Here is a 21854-nt window from a genome sequence, read left to right on the forward strand (position 1 = left end):
GACTTTGCTCTGTTTCTCTCTCTGTTTCTGTGCTGTATGAATACTCGAACAGTGATGGCACAACTGGTTTTAATAAAACAAGCACTCAGGGAATAACTAACAAGATTAAACCACAAAACAGTTTCCACAACAGTTAACTGAACAGTCTACTTATTTCATATCATCTACATAATCAACAGGTTTACTTGGTTTAAAGTCGTCTGGAGAGATTGTCTGCTGTGTGGTTTGTCTCTGAACAGATGATTTGTCATAATGACATGAAACAATCAAAATGAGACTTAAAGAACATTTCTTTCCTTTTTTATTAAAACTTTTGTCGGTACAAAGATGCAAAGCAACTTATACAGTACAACTTCTCCTCTACATCATTCTCACTATCAATTATTGGTCGCAATCCTCCTGATCTTCATCGTGACAGATTTGATGGTGTGAGCAACACCGTTCTGTCTCCAGGTGTCCCACAGGATGTGTGTCCTCTGCCCTGGGCTCTGCTCTACATCTTCTGGAGAGCCGTTGAGGTTTGCCAGACCGCACTGGTTGAACCACCATCCTGTGTTGTTGTACTGAGTGCTGCAGCTCTCCACCGTGCGGTTGCCCATGGAGCAGAATGGATTGCAGCCATCGTTGTCTACGTCTGAGGCGCTGAACGGAGCCGTGTCCTGGTTCTGGTCCTGGTTGTAGCCTCGAAATGCATCACCTGCACACACATGCATACAACCACGCAGACTTACACAAGTTGCATTTATCAAGATATTAAGTCTGCACGTTTGTCTCTATGGGTGAACTATTTGTAAGTATTAATTTCTTCAATCATACCTGCACTGCCTGCGTATCTGCCCAGGTGTATACTGAAGAACTGTGTTTCACTGTCCAGGTGGAAATCATCATATGATGCATAAGAGGTGATGTCATCATGGGAGACTAGAGCAATGTGAAGTTGGAACCGAGTATCTTTCTGGTTTACCATATGAAATACCTTCTTCAGACCCAACCAGTGTTCTCCTACACACACACACACACACACACTGTATAAACATGGTTTTTGACATTATCTAATCACTGGCAAGTGCAAAATATGACCCTGAATATCTGTAGAGTTGTAAGAAATAGTTTGACATTTTGAGAATTACACTTCTTAGCTTTCTTACCACTGTAATATCTGTCCATTAAATGTAAATCTACAGTTTCATCAGCTTAGCTTAGTTTAGTTTAGCTTAGTTCAGCACGAAGAATGGAAACAGGGGCAAACAGCTAGTCCAGTTCTGTCTGAAGAAGACTAGACTGTAAGTAAGTCTGAACCCGGCACGGCAAAAAAAACAAAAAAAAAACACAGAACATCCCATAAACCACAACCAGTCATTTTCATATTTCAGTTTTTGTGTGGATTAAAAGAATGAGATACAATGTGTTAATTAGGAGGATTTGCCTTTGTACAGAGCCAGGCTACGGCTAAGCATATTACACATTTTTATTTTTATTAACCTGTAACAAAATTGGGGATATTGGCAACAAAATGAGCAAGATGAATTATATATCATCAAGAACATGAATACTGCTTTTTATGCATTTTTCTCATGACTGTTGTGTGAATGAATAATACAAGTAACACTTTGCCCAAACTGCCTAAGTTTTTAGACATAAAAGATAAAGTTCTTCTGCTATGTCTTAAACTCAAGGGCAAGATATATTTCCTCATATTTTGTGTTTAAATGACGTGTTTGCTCAATAAGCATCACAAGTTTTTCTTGATAGCCTTGTTAGCACTCTTGAGCTGTTTGTTTTATTTAGCATTCCCAAATGCAGTAGATCCACTGACCTTTTTCACAACAGACATATTGTCTTGTCATAGCAGAAAACGCACAGGTGGAACTAATAATATTAACAAGGGCTCTAGTTCAGTAGTTATGACCATGCAACTCAGCAGTTAATCATGTTATTAGTTACACCTGTGTTTGACAAGTCAAGCATTTTGCGAACGACTGATGTCAGGAATTCAATCTTTGTAACTTGAAACTTCTTTAGTTAAACTTCCTTCTTTTTTCAATGATATACGACAATACTGAAAAGATTGATCAAAGCAAATACTGACATGCTGCTGTCACTAGCTTGAGTAATTTCATACAACCTGCAAGGTTTCCAAAGCCGTCAACGTAATCAACCCAAGGTCGTTTGAAGTCTGTTAGCCCATCTGTCCTCCGTTGTATCACCGTCCATCCACCTCCCATATAATCCATCTCACAGAATACCTGCAGGACATGTTGTGTTTGGAGTTGTTGATCCATGAGTGAGTGACAGACTGTGAATGAGTGAGTAAATCATGTAAATCTACCTCAAATGAAGTGTCAGTATTCTCTGGGTGGACGATGTAAATACCACTGGGGATCTTGGGAACAACTGACACGAGGCTGTCCTTGATGTCGCTGCAGTCTTGTCCTAATTGAACCAAACAAGCTCTCTTTTGTCAGCAGGAATAAAATTAACATTCATCAAAGCAGCTACTGTTTAGTCATTACTGATGATAAAGGAATTATTCTGCTTATCTAAATTCCAATAATTTATTTCTATGCTTAAGCAGAGTTTGCTAATTATCTCCAACAGTATTTCACTGGCAGAAAAAGACAAAAGAGTTTGGTGTTTGTACCTAATATACCTGTGATAGACTCAGAAAAGACCCAAACTCCTCAATAAATCATAAGAAATCATGCACATGCTTTTTTAAAGGTGCAGTGTGTAGGATTTAGTGGCGTTCCCCCTCCAAGCGTGTAGGAGAACCTTCGGTGGCCACGAAACTCGGAAAAAATGCAAAAGGCCCTCTCTAGAGCCAGTGTTTGGTTTGTCTGTTCTGGGCTACTGTAGAAACATGGCGGTGCAACATGGCAGGCTCTGTGGAAGAGGACCCGCTCCCTATATAGATGTAAAGGGCTCATTCTAAGGTAAATAAAAACACAACGATTCTTTCTTTCAGGTGATTATAAACTAACTAACACATGCTTATGAATATTATATCCCATTTCTGCCAAGTTCGTTCTGCTAGATGCCACTAAATTCTACACACTGCACCTTTAATTACATAGCTTTGTCAATGGATTATAAGCATTCAATTTGTGGTATACTCATTGGAGATATTTTGTGGCACATTTTACATGATTGTCTAGTGAAAACATACAGTATATCTCCACATTTGGTCATTTTAAACATTTCAGGTCCTTTCTGTACAGTGGCCTTGAGGTGCCAAACTCAACAACATTTCAAAAAACACATTAATAAAATAGAAAACAACAACAAAAAGAAAAATACAACAACATTTCACAAAAACAAAAACATTTTAGAACATTTTGTCAAATGTTGTGAAAAATGTTAGATGTCTTGTCCAATGTTGTGTTTTGCACCTCAGGGCCACCGTTTTAATAGGTTTGAAACTTTCTCAGACTTCTTTGACCAATAAGATCCTTTTAAAACACTGGGCTATCTCAAAAATGCTTTGTCATGTTCTCATCAAAAATTAACATCTTTGAGACACAAACGGGTGACTTGTGAGAGGCACTGCACCGATTTTATCCATTGAGATCAGTTTGCTAGTCATGAGTCTGTCTGTGAAGCTTTGACAAGTCTGAGAAAATGATCATAGCTTTGATTAGGAGTTTGTATGTGGAGATTGAAAGACATGGCTGTTCACCGAGCAGGGAGGATCTAAGAAGGCAACACTACTGAGTTGTGTAATGGTAACGGCAGTATCCAGTATTCTTCACATATATCTTCCAGGTTACTGCTACTTCGATTTTCATTCTTTTATTTCTGTCTCAAGGCAAATTAAGTCCCTTAATGGAAGTAAAATACAAAACTTCTCATAATGCAACTTGATAGCTTCTTTTGTTAAACCCTCCCCGCCTGGTAATCACTCATTTCTTTCAAAGTCCTGCCCCCAGTCTGTAGCACAGACTTAACCTGATGACATCATCAGGGTTTTTCTTCTCAGACTTCTTCCCCAGAGCCAAAGACGACATTACACAACAGTTTTCACAGGCTGAGTAGCTCTCATCATGAGTAGTAAATAGATCATTGTATGTGTGTGTTTGTGTGTGAGTTACCATGGGATTGCACAGGTTTGACGGAGAACATCTCAGTGTTGCTTCTCTGAACCTCGGAGCTGAGCGTCTGCACTTTGGTCATCAGCTCTGCTACCTGGAAATGTGACACCACTGTGCGTACAGCCAGCCAATCAGACGTTTAAGAAACTCAGTTATGAACTGTGTGACTATCACTGTACCTGAAAGCTGAGGATGTCCAGTGCTCTCTGCTGCTCGTCCATCACATCCCTGATTAACTTGCGGGTGCTGCGCCCAAATGCCAACAGAGACTGTTGTAACTGGCCTAAAAACAAACACACACGCACACTGAACAACAGATATTGATAATAGAGGTGACAAAAACACCAGGAGAGAAAAAGCTTTTACCACAGACTGAATGTTTCTCGTCTCGTAGCAGCTTCACAGTGATGTCACAGGGGATGGTGCATGTTTCACGACGTTTGCTCCCTCCAAGAGGTTTCTGGCCTTTGACAGGAGCCTCAGAGAAGTCCTCATTGGCTATCTCTGATTGGTTAAAGCCAGTGCTGATTCCTGTGGTCTGGTGACAAAGAGAGAACTACAGTGAAAGTTTGAACTACAAACCAGTTTGCAGTTACAGCATGTGAAACTAGTCTTTGACGTCTGATTTCAGGCATTTTTTACAAAGTATGAAAACAGATTAATATAAGACTATTGCAATGCATTTCAGCTTAGTTACATTATATAAAAAGAAAGCAGGACGAGTCTGGATGATATTCAACAGAGTCCTGACCAGCATCAGTATCTGATTCTGACCTCTCCCAGGGATGGTTTAATGAAAAAAATAAATTTAATCTGGGGATAAACAAAGTTTTACGTCAGACCTCCCGGTCGTTCAATTTGCTACAGACACACACTGTGTGACTGCAATATCCTCTTTGACTCATGCCGAAGGCATTTATAAACAGTTGTGGAATGTACATTTAAAAATACATTTACTCAAGTATTGTACGTAAGTACAGTTCTGAGGTACTTGTATTTACATGTTATGTTACTTTCTACTTCTATGCCACTACTTTTCAGAGGGAGATATGATATAGGTATTTTTACTCCACTACATTTAGTAATTTTGCTTATTTAGCAGATCACTTTAATAATACAACACATATGAAGAGCTTCTCAAACTTGATGCATTGTTCAGTGACAAATCTCCTAATCAAGTCATTTTAGTCCTTAAAAGGGATCCTTAAAGTCCTCTTCCACTCAGAAAGTATTTTTTCCTCTTGTTACTTCACTTCAATGTTTGACCTTCACTGTGCAGAATGATGTATATGCAGAGTTTGACACTAGATGGCTGTTTTCACATTCAGCTGCTGAAGGGGGAAAGTTTTGTGCCCCCTTTAAATCTGAGTTTAAGGTGTTTACATCATTGTGACATCACAACTTGTTTGGAACCAATCGTGGCCCAGTATGCAACTTAAACAAGTGTGATGTGGAAACCTGATGCTTGCAGTGCACAAACACTGAGAACGGGCTTTTCAGTGAAGTAGGACGCATTATGTCCAGCAGTTAAACTAAGTGAAAAATATTTGCATATTAGGGGAAGAAGCAGATGCCATTTTAAGAATTTCTAATGAGGTAACTGAACTTTTTTGTGGAAAAACTATATCAGACACGAATTACTATTTAAAAGTGTATTTTTATATGTTTTAAAACACGTCTTGAAAGTGTTTTATTCATCAAAAGTAGAAAAAAAATGTTGACACTTTATCATACAGCCAGTGATTTACTGTGTAAAATACTTTATTTACATGTATGTATAGTGTAAGAAAACAAGACTTTTAAAAAGTTCAATTCTAAACTACTTTGTCCATCTTTTAAGATACAAACATTCATTTCTAGAGCATTTTTGAAAGAAGTTGGCTTAAATCAAAAGGACGTTCAGATATTCTTACTGCATTGTAAAGGAAATTTTTTGACTCAATTATTGATAGAAATGTCTCGCAAAGATCGAGGTTTTTGCATCAAACAGCCCTTTATAAACTTTATAAAGAAGTTGAAATCTGCTCCACCTCAACCAACAATACAATACAATGCTGCTCACATGTTAATGCATCAGTGATAATAATTCAGTAATATATTTTATTACACAGTTTATTACTTTTACTAGGTAATGCAGGACTTTTACTTGTAATGGAATACTTTTACATTGAGGTATTTATACTTATTCTAGCTGTGATTCCCCACACACACCATGACTATTTTAATGTTAATATATCCAGTAAAATAAAATAAAAATCCACAACTCATGATCCAACCATGATATCTAACTTTCAGCCAGTAGATTTCACATGATTGCATCAGCATTCCTAGAAGTTATTTACAGTAACTTGCAACAAAAATTAATTATGCAGCTGTTTTTTTTTCTCTCCACATTACACATAAATAGCATAAATTCAGCATCTCCCTGACAACTAACCTACTCAAAATCAAAGTCTGAGTGTCAAGACAGATGTCTGGAAAGAGTTGAAAACATATTGTACATACTGTGGAGGAAAGCAGATGAGGTAAAATCATCAGGAGGACAGCTGTCGTCCACATCATGTCTGAGTCTAATTTTGCTCCTGTGATTATTTCCACGTGGAGCAAGGGGGCTGAACTCTATCCACTCCGTCACCAGCAGCCACTCCTGCATTTATACTTATTTTTCCACAAAGTCTGCTCTTTTCTCTTCACATCCCTTCTCCTTCACCAAGTCTTGTCTGCATCTGCTCCTTCCTCTCAGTTGTCAAACTACACCTTCTCCTTACTTTCTCTCACTCTGACTGCCTCCACCTCCATCAGTCACTCCCACTTTTTCCTGTAAATTCCCACCCATGACAACATTGCTTATAAAAAGAGAGTCAAACTAGTGAATGGGTTAACACAGAGGATTTGGTTATAAAAGTCTGGATATGTTTCTGACAAGTAGCTGAGTTTGCTGATTCCAGCTTTGTGGTAAAGCAGTGATTACCTTCCCCCTTATTGTGTCTATTACCAGGTATTGTTGTTTTACTGGTTATATCCTGCCACCAGCATGAGAAACAGATGTGTGAGGGAAACAGAACAGCTTGTTTTAATGTAGGAACACTTTCCCTATGCTTGTTTCTTTGCGTGGGAGCTGCAGCTGAAGGCAGGGTGTCTCTCCTTCTTCTGCTCATATCTCCCCCCCTCCCCCGTTACACCCCTCCAATATCCTCTCTTCTCCCTCTCACTCTGACCACTGACTCATACATCTGAAAACAGCCTCCCAGAGGGTCAGACCAATTACTCCTGTTAACTGGGCAGTTTAACTGGTGAGGAAAGTGAAAAGTGATAGAGAGGAACAGCACATTCCAATCAGGGTCCAGCTGGAGCCGGCCGGCTGGCCTGTCGTTTCCTCGGAAAAGTTGATGCCAAAGAAAAGAAATTCGCTGTTGTTCCGAACCTGTGCGAGTTTACAGCCGTGGTCAGTGAGAGGAATGTGAAAAGCCTGGTGCCGCAGCCTCGGGGGCCCCACATCTGTCCTATGTTACATGCTCTCGTAAAGCAGTCTATGCATGTGAATGACACATTATATCTGCCAGCTTAGATAATGGGAACAAGACTGTGTGTGATATCCATTAATCAAAAGCTCCTCTTGTGTGATACATGAAAAATGTTTGATAGTTCTGCAATAAAGGTTGCTGCAACTTTTTAAAGGAACTTTTTGACTTTTTGGAAAATCCGTTTCTTCACTTTCTTGATCATTGCCACTCTCATGTTTGTATGCTAACTTAGCTTAGCTTAGCATAACAAGTGGAGCAAAGAGAAGCTCATTAATCAATATGTTATATTTTATTTGTTGCACATCATAACATCCCGTAAAACCACAATTTGTAGTTTTTACATTTTGTTTTTTGTATGGCGTAAACAAATGAGACATTACGTGTTAACTGGTGAGCTTTAGAGGCAGTTTTTTTTTTCTACCTTTGGACAGAGCCAGGCTAGCTGTTTCCCCTTGTTTCCAGGCTTTATGCTAAGCTAAGCTAACTGGCTGCTGGCTCTGTAGCTTCATACCTCACAGACAAACAGTAACGTGGTCTTATCTACCTCTCACCAAGAAAAAGCGAATAAGTATATTTCCCAAAATATCAAACTGTTCTTTTCATATCCAAAAATATACCAACAGCATTCATCTAACGACAACCATCATCATTTGGTGTTTCAGTTTATTCTCAAAGTTATTTTCCGTCTTATAGTTACATCACTCAGTGTGTTTGTGTTAATCTTGGCATAACAGTCCTTAGCTCCTAAATCAATACTAGATGATGAAATGATTTGTCTAAATAAATCTCCTTTCCAGCTGCTTTGTTCATGGTGTTAATAGGCACCTGATAGGTCGCCTACACATCGCTGGTGTGGTTATTCCCTCTAATTAGGTCACTGATGAAAAACACAGTGTGGAGATCATTTTGTTCAGAAAAACAACAGATGAAAAGAGTGAAGAGTTTCATCCTGCATTCCAGCACGTTCAAACAGCTGCTGAATTGTTTGTGTACTTTGTGAATTATTATGAGTAATTCTTGAAAAACAAAACATGTTAAAGGTGTGACAGTGCCATCTGCTGCCTTGTAGTTTATATTACATTACATTTATGCTTATGTTGACCTGTTGCTGTCTATTGCTGTGCTGTATCTGAATTCTTCACACTAACACATGAAAAACTTTTAAGGGTCTTGCTTGAAAACTGTGTAAAAAAAAAAAAAGTATTATCATGTATGCCGCATATAATAAGACTTCAGAAACTGGTGGTTAAACATACTTTTCATGGATGACATACCTTAATAGTGACTGTTTTTTAAATGCTTTATCGCCTGAAAACAATCCAAATGAGAAATATTTTATCTATAATATCATAAAAAATGTGCAGAAACAACTGATAGTTTCAGTACAAATATATGTATAAAACATGTCTTACAGTATAAGTTGTATAATAAGACAGTGCATACGTAACACTCCTCATACATTTATTTATATAGACTACATTCTGTTATAAAGGAGGAGCAATACCATCTCACACAGGTTTAACTTTTCAGAGACAGATGGTTTCAGAGTGGGCGGGACAGCTGAAACTCTCTGCTGCCCTTTTCTTCACCCTGAACTTGTGCAACTCCTTCATGGATACAGATAGGAAGTAGTCCCAACACTTTGTATCAGTCACACTCTGGTGAGTTTATTCAGCGTGGAAACATCAGAGGCAACTACAAAATTGCATTTCCTGCAGAAAATGCGTGTGCATGCTAAAAGCTGGACTGAATCTCAAAGCGTTGCTGAAAATGCAGAAATATTAAACAAATTGCCTGAAAACTTTGAAAGTTCAAATGCATTGCAGTGCACTGCTGAAAACCTAGAAGTTGAAAAATGTAAAACTGGCAGAATAGGAAGCTGATCTGCGTTACCTAAGAGTTGAAATACATTGCTAGAAAAGTTGAAAGCTAAACTGTAATACTCTAAAAGCTGGAAGTTGACATGAATTGCCTAAAAAGGCTGAATGAAGAAGTTATTTGTATTGAAATCAGACAGATGAACTGAATTGCTAAACACTTTGGAACAAAAAAGGCACTGGTCTAAAGAGCTGAGAGCTGCAAAGCATTGCTGAAAATGCAGAAATGTTTAATAAAATGCCAGAGGTAGAAACTGAACTGCGTTTTCTAAAGAAGCTAAAAGCTGAAATACATTGGTAGAAAAGCTGGAAACTAAACTGTAATATTGCCTGTGGTTTTCCCCCCAAAAGTCCCCACAAACATAGAAAAACCGTGTGTGTGTCTGTGTCTGTGTCTGTGTCTGTGTCTGTATGTGTGTCTGTATGTGTGTGCCGAGTTACCACCTAAAGAAGACACCATAATTCAAAAACTGCAGGTTGTATTGTTGAAATGTCTTCCCTGTCTACATTGTAAGACTTTGTAAATAACATGACAGTCAATGAGACAGCTGAAGGGCTCTCTTAGTGCTTTAAGGCAGCAAATTCAAAAAGTGTAGGTCCTGTTGCTTAAATAGGCACATTATCTGAAATAAGACAAATTTGTCTATGTTTTGATGTATAAATTGTGTATGAGAAGTGAAAGTTGTGGAAGCTACAAGTGTTGAAGTCAGAAATTTTTTTTAAAAAGCAGAGGAGCAGAAAGGGACGAGTGGGTGACATCACAGGTCATGTGACACATTCTAATACACACCCATTACACACTCAGAAAAGAGTGAAAAAAGCATAAAATGTAAATTGTGATAATTCAAAAACTGTAAAAGATTTCAAAAAGAATAATAAAGCTTAGAAGAACATTAGTGTGAATGCTGAATGTATTCACGCTAATGAGGGAAATGCAAACAAGACAAAAACAAACTAAACATCACTGTGCCACACAAATCTGTTTAGATCATCACACAGTTTCAAAAACAGTTTTATTGTTGAATTGACACAGTGTTGAGCTAGATATTTAATTTTATACATTGATGTTTATACTAAAAAACAAGTCTGAATGTTTTCATGACATAATGTAGATGTAATGTACATCATTTTATACAAAAATTCAGCCTGACATATCTGGTATTTTTGGAAACTTTGGGATCTCCGCTAGAAGGTGAAATAAAGTTTTGTGAGTTTAAACAATACAGCTACCTATTTTCCTTTAAAAAATGACGCATTTCCCCAATTATTTGGATGAATACATTGATTCAAATTCATGTATTACTTATTTATAATTCCTTTTTCAGCCAGTTGCCACTTTATATATAAAATATTTGATCAATTCCTCTTTTGTTGTCCAATTAAACATCAATGAATTATTTTTATAACTATTTTTAGACTTCCTATGTCCTCCATAGCCTGTATTAACTCTGGTGGATTATAATAACTGGATAAGTGAGTGAGTAGCTGGGCGCACAGTGGATAATAGTCCAGCCAGACATTTTTTCTTGAATTCAATCTGTTGGCCAGCTGAGCTCCGGCTCACTGTGTGCATGTTTTCCACTAGAGGGCAGGACACTGTGGCTGTGCATACATGGACAAACAGGCTCCGGCTGGGTTGGCCTCATCAGGGGCGGATGTTTTCTCAGTGCAACTTCCCAATATCCCCTCCCCACCCCCCAAAAGCAGACCATACCTAAACCCAGCCAGAGTCAGAAATATGAGCTCAGTCTCCTTTCTCCCCTCCAGTATCCTCTGTGGTTGTCTGTTGTCACCCCTGTCTACACTTGGCCCTCCACTTCTTTCCCTCTTCAGCAGGAGAAAAACCGCACAAACTGGAATCTGCACAGAGGGAAATAAAGTATTGCCTAAGAGTAGGGTTTTTTGTAACACTAAAATCACACATTTCCGCCCTTGTACAGGATTCAACGTGTGATTTTGTGCCGTAAATAAAATATTAAGAAGTTACTACACTTTTAGAGTTTAACGTTAATAGTTGCAGGCTGTCTTTGGAGTGAAATATGTCCCCTGCAACTGCGGCAGCTTTAAACCCTGCAACCCCGCCCCTCAGCACTATCACATGAATCTGGACTCAACTGTGGATGGGAAAAAAAAAAGTTTGGAGGTCTCGCTCAGATCACTTTTCTCCTACTAGTTTTATATTTTTATACTGTAGGCGGATTTTAGTTTAAAGTTTGCATCGGAAATCAGTGTCTGAGTGTTTCTCCGGCTCCAACTTATTTTTTTCCCCCTGCAGGAATACAGAGAGAGAGAGAGGGGGGAAACGGTCTGTCTGCTTGAAGGTATGTGGGAGGCATGTTGTACTCTGCTGAGATTGATTTTTTTTTATTGTCAGCGATCCCCGCATTAAACTGCGCTCCTTTCGATGTCTTTACGCGTTGGTTGATCTTCTTTCTCGCAGCTGATAAACTTCCGAGATGTTACAACTTGAAACAGACAACGACAGAAAAGTTCAAATGGGGTGGGGGTGGTGTTGGTGGAGGGCAAACAGTGTAAACAAATCCGACCAGCACTCAGACGCATCTATTCCTGACGGGCCTGTAGCGTTTAATACCTCCTGTTTGTTTGTTTATTTGTTTGTTTGTTTGTGTGGTTGAACTTTTTTCGACAGATTTGTTGCGACACCAAACTTTGGCGACATGGACGCGCACCGCGGCGCGCCTCCGGCCGGGCAGCAGGTCGTGCACGTCCGCGGGGACTCGCAGACGGAGCTGGAGGCCCTCTTCATAGCGGTGATGGACCCCAACAATCCGGGCAGACCGCCGGCCTCTCTGCCCATGAGGATGAGGAAACTGCCGGACTCCTTCTTCAGGCAGCCAGATCCTCGAGGCCACTCCAGACAAGTAATATATATATGTGCATATTATATATATATATATATATATATATATATATATATATATATATATATATATATCAACAACTGCACAGAGACAGCTGTAATACCACCACGCTGCTTTAAAGGACAAACATGTCAAAACAATCATGACAAATACCAACACATACCAACTACATGGTGTACAGTAGCATTGTGTGACCTGAATAGTAGAAACCGATCAGTGCTACAATAAATACAAATGTATGGGATCACAAATATAAGAAAGATGTTTTACTTAATGTAGAAACAATTCAATAGTCCTGAAACAATATTGATCAATTAGTTCATGGACAGTTAATTAGTGCAGCAACAGTTTTGATTAGGGCTGATTATTTTCATCATCAATTAATCTGCCAGTTATGTTCTTGATTAATTGCTTTGGTATATAATATCATATATAGCTGCAACGATTATTCGATTAATCGATTAGTTGATTGACAGAAAAGTAATCGGTAACTATTTTGATAAATGAATAATCGTTTTAGTTGTTTTTCATGCAATTATGCCAAACTTTTGCTGGTTTCAGCTAATCAAATGTGAAGATTTTTTTTTTCTTCATCATTCATGATAATAAACTGATTAATGAAGCTGGAACCATTTGTCATAACATTTAGCATCTTTGCTTGAAAAAATGAGTACGACAATGATTATTTGATTAGTCTGCTGTCGATCAAGAAATCCATGAATGGACTAATCATTTAAGTTATTCCTCACACTGCTGCTTCAATATCTGAAAGGATTTGCTTTTATATCATTGTTAAGTAAATATATTTGGGGTTCTGGGCTGTTAGTTGGACAAAGATACACATTAGACATTTGAAGGGCACCTTGGGCTTTGTGATGGGAATGTTTCAGTGATATTTTATAGAATTGAGAACAAGAGAATTCACTTTGACATTCACTAATGAAAATAATAAATAGTTACAGCTCTAATCTGTCTGTACTTGAGAACATTAAAAGCTTCATAAAGGTAGTGTTTATTGCAGGGCTGTTCTACAGCCTTAAGTTAACTTTTCATGATCACAAAGCGTCTACCAACTCCACCGACAAGTCTTTTGCTGCTACTTTACAAGATGTTTATTCAGTGGTCATTTTTTAGGCCATAGTTTGTGGTATTTGTTTGTCTCCAGAGAAGGTCCACTTTTTGTCAGAGTTGCTCTTTGCAGATACACTTTTCTTGTATGAAGCACATTGCCACAGTACATAATTTTACAGTGTTGCTGACTGATGTACCAGCAGCTCAGGTGGTGTAACTATCCACTATGTGTGACATTGCCTTGAAATAAATGTAACATTTGTCATCATCAGGCCTCTGGTGGAGCTGCTTTCATGATTCAATGTATTCACTGCCTAAGGTGCCAGTTCATCTGGTGCAACCTGCAAATTTGGGAAAATCTAAAAAAAGAAAATCATTACAAAATGTAACAGTTGTCGAACTGTATCCAACTTTGACTGGAAACATTTCAAACGAAAGCCTAAAAATTTCCACTTGTTTGAATCACCTTTCAGTCAGTCTCGACACTGAACTTTTTTACTACAGGTATTGTAAGGTGTTTCTGATATTTTGTCCAACTCCTATGGATTCAGCCCCATTAGAACCCACTCTTTGGAAATTATAATTATGATTTGCCATAAGTTAAATTTATTTCATGACTAGCAGACACACCTTTTAATCTATGTGGCTCAAATATTATCATTTGATTCCCGAAATGTTACGAACATGATCAGCATCAAAATCTGATGAACTAGTGAAACTGGCTCAAGGATTTTCAGATAATCCTGCCAACAATCATAAACTACCAGCTGTAAAAACTCCTTGGCAGAACTTATGAAACTTTCCTGAAAAGTTAAAAACCCAGATGTGAGAATGACTCTTTTCTCTCCACCTTGGTCAGCTCTGGTATCCTTTTCTTGCTGCTGACTTATGTTTCTGATTGCCGTTTGTGTCTCGTCATGGCAGTTGTTAACCCCGCTTGTTTCTTGTCAGGCCAGTTCGGATGGAGGTGTGTGCGGTTCCCTCACTCCTCATCACGTCCGCGCCCATTCCTCCCCTGCCTCCCTCCCAGTCAATTCCCTCTCCACTCAAGCGGCCGATGTAGCAGCGACGCCAATGATACCTGACGATGTGCCACTCCCCCACGGTTGGGAAATGGCCAAAACACCTACTGGCCAACGATACTTCCTCAAGTAAGGTCTAACTTACTGTCTATCAATATGTTTGATCTGTCATTTTGCAGGTTACTTGAACGGTTTCTGTTTAGAAAGAGTCAGCCCCAGCTTAGAATTACATTTTTTAGAGTGATTTTAGTCTATAAAGTGTCAGAAAATAGTGACAGAGTTTCCAAAAGCACAAGGTGATGTCTTCAAATTGCTCGTTTTGTCCCAAAAAGGTTCAATTTAAAGTCACAAAAAAACAGAGAAAAGCAGCAAATATTCACATTTGAGAAGGTGGAACCAACGAATAATTGGCATTTTGCCTGACGAATGACTTAATCTTGACAAGTTTCTTAAGATTCATTCTAGAGTTGGATGGTCCATCCTTACTGAATATTTAGCCAGTGAGAGAATATGATAAAAAGTAAACAATGAGTAGAGGCATGCAGCAGTGCAGAGACTCAGACTAATCAGTTGCATGCAAACAGAAAATGTTCCAACTAGTTTTGCAACAGGTGTGGTTTCAGTCAGTTTCATTCATGAGAGCACATGGCCCAACAGCCCACGCTCCTGTCAAAGGCTGGTTAAAAAACACAAGCAGTGACGTGTGTCTGTCTGTCTGTGTGTGTTCGTGCACATCTGGTCGTACAGGTAAAGCAGGTCGAGGCAAAGCGTGCCTCTCACTTCTCATCCATCAGGTTACAGTGGTTTAACAGATCCATATTCGTTTAGACTTGTTGTGTGTTTTCAGTCACCTGGAAAAGACAACCACTTGGCACGACCCCCGTCTCTCGCAGCTTCAATCGGCTGCAGCCCAGCATCCTATCTCTGGCACTCCAGTCCATGCCCACTCCCTCAGCAACCCAGCACCCACCACGCAACCACAAAACATCAATCCAGAGACAGGTATCACTCAGATTTTTTTTTCCCCCCATCTCACCTTTCAGTTTCTCCTTAAAGCACAGCCCTGCTTTTCATAGTTCAACTCCATCCAGAAGGAGCTGGGTGCGATTTCTTCCGAGATCCGCCACCCTTTTGGTGTCTACATCCATGGCTCTGGTTACTTTGTTGGGAATAAAAATGATCACATTTATTTACAAAAGGCCCTAAATTCAATTATTCTGATAATTAGACTAGCTAGAATTTAGCAATATGAGACTCCTAATCTGAATCTGACAACAGTTGTGGGGTTTGCATATGTTGCCAGGGATACATCACTCCCAATCAAATCTAATCAAACCACACCCACACAGTTCTTATGAAGCATTAACTAAGATTTTGAGCGTTAGACTCTTAACAAATAATAACTTCAACTTTGATTATTGTTTATGTAGTCATGGCAAAAATAATGGCAACATCACAATGGAAACGGCTATAAAAAGAGAGATGGGACTTTCAGGCAATAACCCTAACCCCAACCCCTTGTTTATAAAAACGCCCCCACTTCAGTAAATTGAAAGTTTGTTGACTGAAATTCTCAATAGACATTACAAAACCAGCGGTGAGAGCAATTTAAGCTGTGTTTGAATACATTCTGCTCATGTTTTACTATAAAAATTCAACTTTTAAAAATGATCCTGCCCCCCAAGACCACCCCGCGCACTGGCACATTTGCTCTAGTTCCTTACCACCTCTGATCCACTGCGTTCAGACAGGACACACACAGGTTAGTACACTTTAACATCCTGTAAATAGATACTGTACATTCTGCAGTTATTTACCCACAACCCTTAACTTTTACCTAGAGAATAGAAACTACACAGACATAAAGGACGTGGGCCAGATTCTACTTTTTACTCACTTTACAACACTCCATGCACTCCATCCACCATTTGCCTTCTCACTGTGTACTTTCACTGCTGTTCAGGTCCACTGCCTGAAGGCTGGGAGCAGGCTGTGACTGCAGATGGAGAGGTGTTCTACATCGATCACATAAATAAGAACACCTCATGGGTCGACCCGCGTCTAGGTAGCACACTATCAAACTTGTGTCTGCAGAACTGACAATTCATGTTTGTCAATGAGAAACATTTTGTTCCAATGTCCTCCATCACAAGTTGCTGTTTGGCAACGAAAATAAGAAAGATCGCAAAGTTCTGAAAAGTTTTCCTCATTGCTGCAATGTTTAACCTCATGGAAAGATTTACTTAATTGTCATAATGTTGATTTCGAATTCATTTTATGTTCCAGTCCAGAAGATGAACCCTGGCATCCTTGGCATGGCAATGCAGCAAAGACAGGAAAAGGAACGACTCAGATGCAAACAACAGATGCAAATCACATCACAGGTCAGAGGTCATCTGAAATATGTACTTTCATGTGTTGCCCCAAGTCTTGTGGGGCAAAGCATTTCATATTAAATCACACTATTCTCTGCATATGCTGCATTGCTGTTAAGTATTCTCCTTGGTTATCTGCTTATATTATGTTATGTCCATATTACCAGTAATCAAATAATTTTTTAATGCAAACATAGTTTTATGTGCCGTTAACCAAGTGTGTATTTGTCTGTGTTGTAGGACGCTGGAGGAAGGAACCAGATGCCTGGTGGGATGGACCATGACAGGAACGCACAGACGCTTGTCCCGTCTCTGGATGTCAGGATCCGAACCCCGAACCACGAACCTACACTTAACGGGTGAGTCCATGTTTAATATTATGATCATGTAGATACTCATAGTTCCAGTTTTTTTTTATGTAGCTAATTTAACGTAATGATGATCAGATGTAAAGGTGTGTTTTTATGTTTTTTATGTTCTTGTGCAGCGCTCACTCTCGCAATGAGAGCACTGACAGTGGCCTGAGCGTCAGCAGCTTACCGCGCACGTCGGACCACATGTTGAGCTCTGTGGATCACATGGACACTGGTAACACACACACATACACACAGCGGCAAAAATTAGTCACACCCATGGTTTCCACTGTTGCAAAAGAGACAATAAAACAAATCACCCCTCCAAATTCCTTTATAAATATGCTCATATTTACTGAAACCACAGTAGCTGTAACATGTATTGATCTACAGTAGATTTCCATGGAAGCTTAGAGTAAAGTCAAGTTTAGTCCATCATTAAGCCATTATATTGGATTTTTTTACTGTAATACCTTACATTATTTCCTTATTGACTTACTTAAACCTTGTGATTACTGGTTTGATTAATCAGGAAACGGATTATATCGTATGACTCATTTTTGCATATTAAACAGAAGCGAGAGATGGAAAACATGAAATGTACATATCATTTATGTACATACACACTTCCTGTGGCAAAACTATTCACATCCTGGCCCAGGTGCACCTGTGTTTAAATATACAGTCTCTGATTTTGTAAAAAGATTTCTCCCCTCTCACTTAAGATTAAGATTTAAATTCTCCGCACGAATTCAGTCATTTTCATCCTCTTTCTGGAATCGTTTAGGTGACTCTGGCGAAACCTCTTCGATGACCCTGCAAGAGTCGATGCCTGTCCTCCCAATGTCTGAGGGCGAGGAGCTAATGCCCTGCATCCCTGAAGGTCTGAGTTCAGACCTCCTGATGGACATGGAGACCGTTCTCTCTGGCTCGCATATGGACAGAGACAGCCTGCTCACCTGGCTATAGACACGCCCGGCCACCCACCACCATCAAGTCTTCATAACATGACTCTGATTTCTGGAGGATTTTTTGTGGCTTCAAAAGTGGTACAAGAGCAACATTACAGAGCAAATACTCTACTGTCGTGTGATGGATACCTAACACTACTCGTGCCCTGAGGATTGAAATAATCTGACTGTCACAGAAGGTGGTAAGCTGCTGGTATTCTCCTCCTCTTCGGGCCTTGTTTTACAGGGATGCACAACGGAGCATCTGTATTTTTATGACACTCCTTTCTTTTTAGTCATCAACCTCAGATGAAGCTCCCCACATCTTTGGTAAAGTGCGTCACAGCTAATTTTAGGGTACAGATTTGTTTTATTATCCCCTCTTGGGTAATACTGTTTGCAACAAACTTTTAAAAGCACAGTGTCAAGTCAGTTAAGTCTACATGTAACAGTTACATAAACGCAAGAAAGACATGTTAAAATAACATCAAATGTCCTTCAGTTACTTCATGGGATAAAAGTGCAACATCTTGTGCTTCTACCAATTAAAGGCTGCTTAGAAGCGGCCTCTAATTTGTGATTTTAGTGCACATGTTCACAGTTGTTCAAAACATGTTCTTCAAAAGCGTCAAAACTGACAGTAAGAGATGAGTCAGATAATTTATTTGTATTAACACTACATAGGTTGCATTAAATTAGTGATTCCTGCTGGAAAAAGAATATAATTACTTCGAGGAGATCACGGTGCAGAGGAGCTTTTGTAAATATTGGTCGCCCCTTTTTTATCTGCGATGCAACGAGCTGAAGAGATGACTGGTGTTTCAAAATTGATGATTCGACTGGAGTCATCGATGCTCCGCAGAAACATCAAGGGGGGGAGAGGACGCACCCTTGTGGCGAGCCAGTAGAAGATAAAAAACACTCATTTAGTCTCAAACTTTATAAACAGTCAGTTAAAAGGCTCACAGGCCAGAAACCAGTATTAAAACCCACATCAGAGTTGCTTGTACGTCTGCATGGAAGACTTTGGGGGTGCTCCATACCAAGAGAGGGTACCTTCTTTTTTTTTTAAATGAAGTTAAGGAGGATAAGCTTTATCTTTAGTCACAGTAGAAACCTCATTCCTAAAAAATCTGTCAAAAGCCTTTTTGTTTAGAGAAATAAAGGAGACAAGTGTAGAGGAGTCTTAACTTTGGACACTAAAATTGTAATAGAGTCTGTTGGGGTTGGAATATACAGAGGATGTCTGCAGTAAATGAACATGCGTACATTATAATGCAATCCAAGACAATACAGGGTTTCCAACAGGAAGCTGTAATCCTAACGCATCGTGTCTTGTGATCAATTTAGTCAGTAGATGACAGCGTGAACAATAGCCACACTCATTAGATATAAGGCCTTTGCTGTGTAAAATAGCTCCTCTGCTCTTGTTGTTTTCATTTTCTGCTCTAAAACCTCTACAATAGCCTTGCTATAACCAAGTTACTAATATTCAACACACTGTGTCTGACATTAATTGAAATATATGGTTATAAGTTTTAAGTTTTGTTGTTGTGTTGGATTGCATTTTATTGTAGTGCCAGTTATTGTGTCCACTCCGGGATTGAATATAAGCTTCACAAAGGTAGTATTTATTGGAGGTTTGTTTTATTTGGATTGCATTATATTGTACAGTCGTTGTAATATTATTATGTCCGCCCCTTCTTTAAGAGATGATGCCACATAGTCGCCACATCAGGACGTTTTTCTCTCCTTTGTGTGCAGAAGAGATTTTAGCATGTTCTCCTCATCAGTGCTCTCAGTAGCTTTTACGTTGGCTCTGAAGCATTGATGAAAAATATAAATCAGCCAGCACCCCGTCATCTTTAGCATTAAACAGTTTTATTCATTTTTCCCCACTATTGACTTGATACATTCCTAAAAATGTCCTTTGTCACATCTTCATTGGTGATCATAGTGGGGTTTTTGCCACAGAAAGACATTTAGGCATTTAGGTTTTAGCTCCTGAACTACAAATCATCTATACTTGATACTTTTGCTGACTGTTTTTGAATGCATGCTGATCGAGTTTCAGATGTTCTTTTCCAGCCGTTAAAGACATCCATTGTTTTTCCGTTCATTTCCTTTTTTAGCACAAAGATCAATTAACAGACTCTTGAAACTTACTTAACATTGAACATCAAAAATATTTTTTTTTTTTGTCAGTCTTGCTTTTTCTTGGCGCGGTAAATGCAATTTCAGCGCAGATTGATGTGGAAAGTCTGCATTAGATGCCTGGAACGGTAGGAAAAAAACACATTCAGATTTCTTTTGTAAGAGCAGCATGGTTTGCAAAATACTTAGCAGTGATGTAAAATGTGTGATTTGTTGTAAATAGACTAAAACATGCAAAAAATCAGTGATATAGTTCTTAAAGTTTGCTACCACTCTGTAGAGTTATAACACCCTCTGTCCAGATTTTCCTTTGCTCAAGTTTTCCGCTCTTTAAAGAGTCATTTTTGTAAGTGTGAACGAGGAGAACTTTGGGCTTAAAAAATGAACTTCTGACCCGTTGTATGAATCAAGGACCCTGTTGTGCCTCCTCAGAAAAGCGACATACTAATTGCAGATGCTGTGTTGGTTTATTTTGCTCTAACTGTGCTATCAGGTGCTTCCCTAACATACAGAAGGCAATCGTCAGTACGAGGAGCTCTTTAATTCTCCTCATTTAGTTAAACTATATAATAAGTATATAATCCGTTTTTATTCGCTGGGTTGTTTCTGCAGTGTGTTTATATTTTTATCTGAATTTGAAGCTGTTAATTATCGGTGAGAGCATTTCTTCTAACCAGCTTCCTTTTTTTTTTTTTTTTAATATATGTATCGTATATAAAACAACATCCCCGAATACAGAGCCACCTTTTTTGTAATCTTTTCTAAATTAAAGTGCCACGGGCCTGGAGCAATTTACTGCTCACACACCCAATGCAACACACTACCTAGCCTATTATTTATCTTAGCATGCATGACACTCCCTATGTATGTAACACATAATGACGTTTATTATCCTATTTACAGAGAGTTTGGAGGCAATCAGACTTGTTTTGTACCTTTTTATGCATGTGCTTTATATAAATTTATTTCTTCTTACTCTCACTGTAATCATTTTAAAGGAGTTTTTTCTGTTTAATAAACTTTTAAATGTACACAATCAAGCTCTGGCTCGTAGATTGTTACCTTCTGCTTCTTGAATGTTTTGGCTGTAGGGATTTCAAGGAGATGTGGATCCCAACTCTTTCTGTAATAGCAAGATTGTTCTTCATAATTATATAATGAACTCTATCTATCTATCTATCTGTCTATCTATCTGTCTATCTATCTGTCTATCTATCTATCTATCTATCTATCTATCTATCTATCTATCTATCTATCTATCTATCTATCTATCTATCTATCTATCTAAACTAAACTCAACAAGTTTTTAAGCATGCAATGACTGAAAATTTTCTGAACTTTACCCAGAGGGGACACAGGTACAAACCCCTTGAGGAATTTACAGGTACTTTACATGAAGGGGAAAGTAAAAGGTCAGGATTATTTATGCTACCCATTCTGTAAACCGATTATGTGGAAAGAGGGCATTAAAAGAGATCTGTAAGGTTTGTTTGACACATCACATCAGTAGTTTTGTCAATGAAGGGGGAGGGCTGCACACAGAAAGTTGGGGGAAATA

The 21854-nt window shown here is 38.8% G+C and overlaps 2 protein-coding genes across 3 annotated transcripts; one reads left to right on the forward strand and one right to left on the reverse strand.

Annotated features, from left to right (window-relative positions):
• Nucleotides 1–284: 284 nt before the first annotated feature.
• angptl5 (angiopoietin-like 5) lies at nt 285–6867 on the reverse strand. The gene is made up of 8 exons (XM_067608100.1): nt 6594–6867; nt 4455–4626; nt 4268–4371; nt 4089–4182; nt 2330–2433; nt 2126–2246; nt 817–1002; nt 285–697 (listed from the first exon to the last, which is right to left on the reverse strand). Exons 1-8 carry the CDS (start codon nt 6648–6650, stop codon nt 378–380), a joined length of 1158 nt encoding a protein of 385 aa, XP_067464201.1. The 5' UTR covers nt 6651–6867; the 3' UTR covers nt 285–377.
• Nucleotides 6868–11546: 4679 nt separating this feature from the next.
• On the forward strand, nt 11547–21336 carry LOC137195602 (transcriptional coactivator YAP1-like). 2 transcript variants are annotated; one of them, XM_067608101.1, is made up of 10 exons: nt 11547–11632; nt 11765–11810; nt 12140–12371; nt 14394–14593; nt 15312–15466; nt 16428–16529; nt 16751–16848; nt 17080–17198; nt 17327–17427; nt 17980–21336. In XM_067608101.1, the coding sequence occupies exons 3-10, from the start codon at nt 12168–12170 to the stop codon at nt 18159–18161; spliced, it is 1161 nt and encodes a 386-aa protein (XP_067464202.1). In that variant the 5' UTR covers nt 11547–11632; nt 11765–11810; nt 12140–12167; the 3' UTR covers nt 18162–21336. The 2 variants fall into 2 exon arrangements, with proteins under 2 accessions (XP_067464202.1, XP_067464203.1); XM_067608102.1 differs by lacking the exon at nt 16428–16529 and having other exon boundaries at nt 11578–11810.
• The last annotated feature ends 518 nt before the right edge of the window (nt 21337–21854 follow it).

Source organism: Thunnus thynnus, chromosome 13, assembly GCF_963924715.1.
Source record: "Thunnus thynnus chromosome 13, fThuThy2.1, whole genome shotgun sequence".
NCBI classification, from domain to species: Eukaryota; Metazoa; Chordata; class Actinopteri; order Scombriformes; family Scombridae; genus Thunnus; species Thunnus thynnus.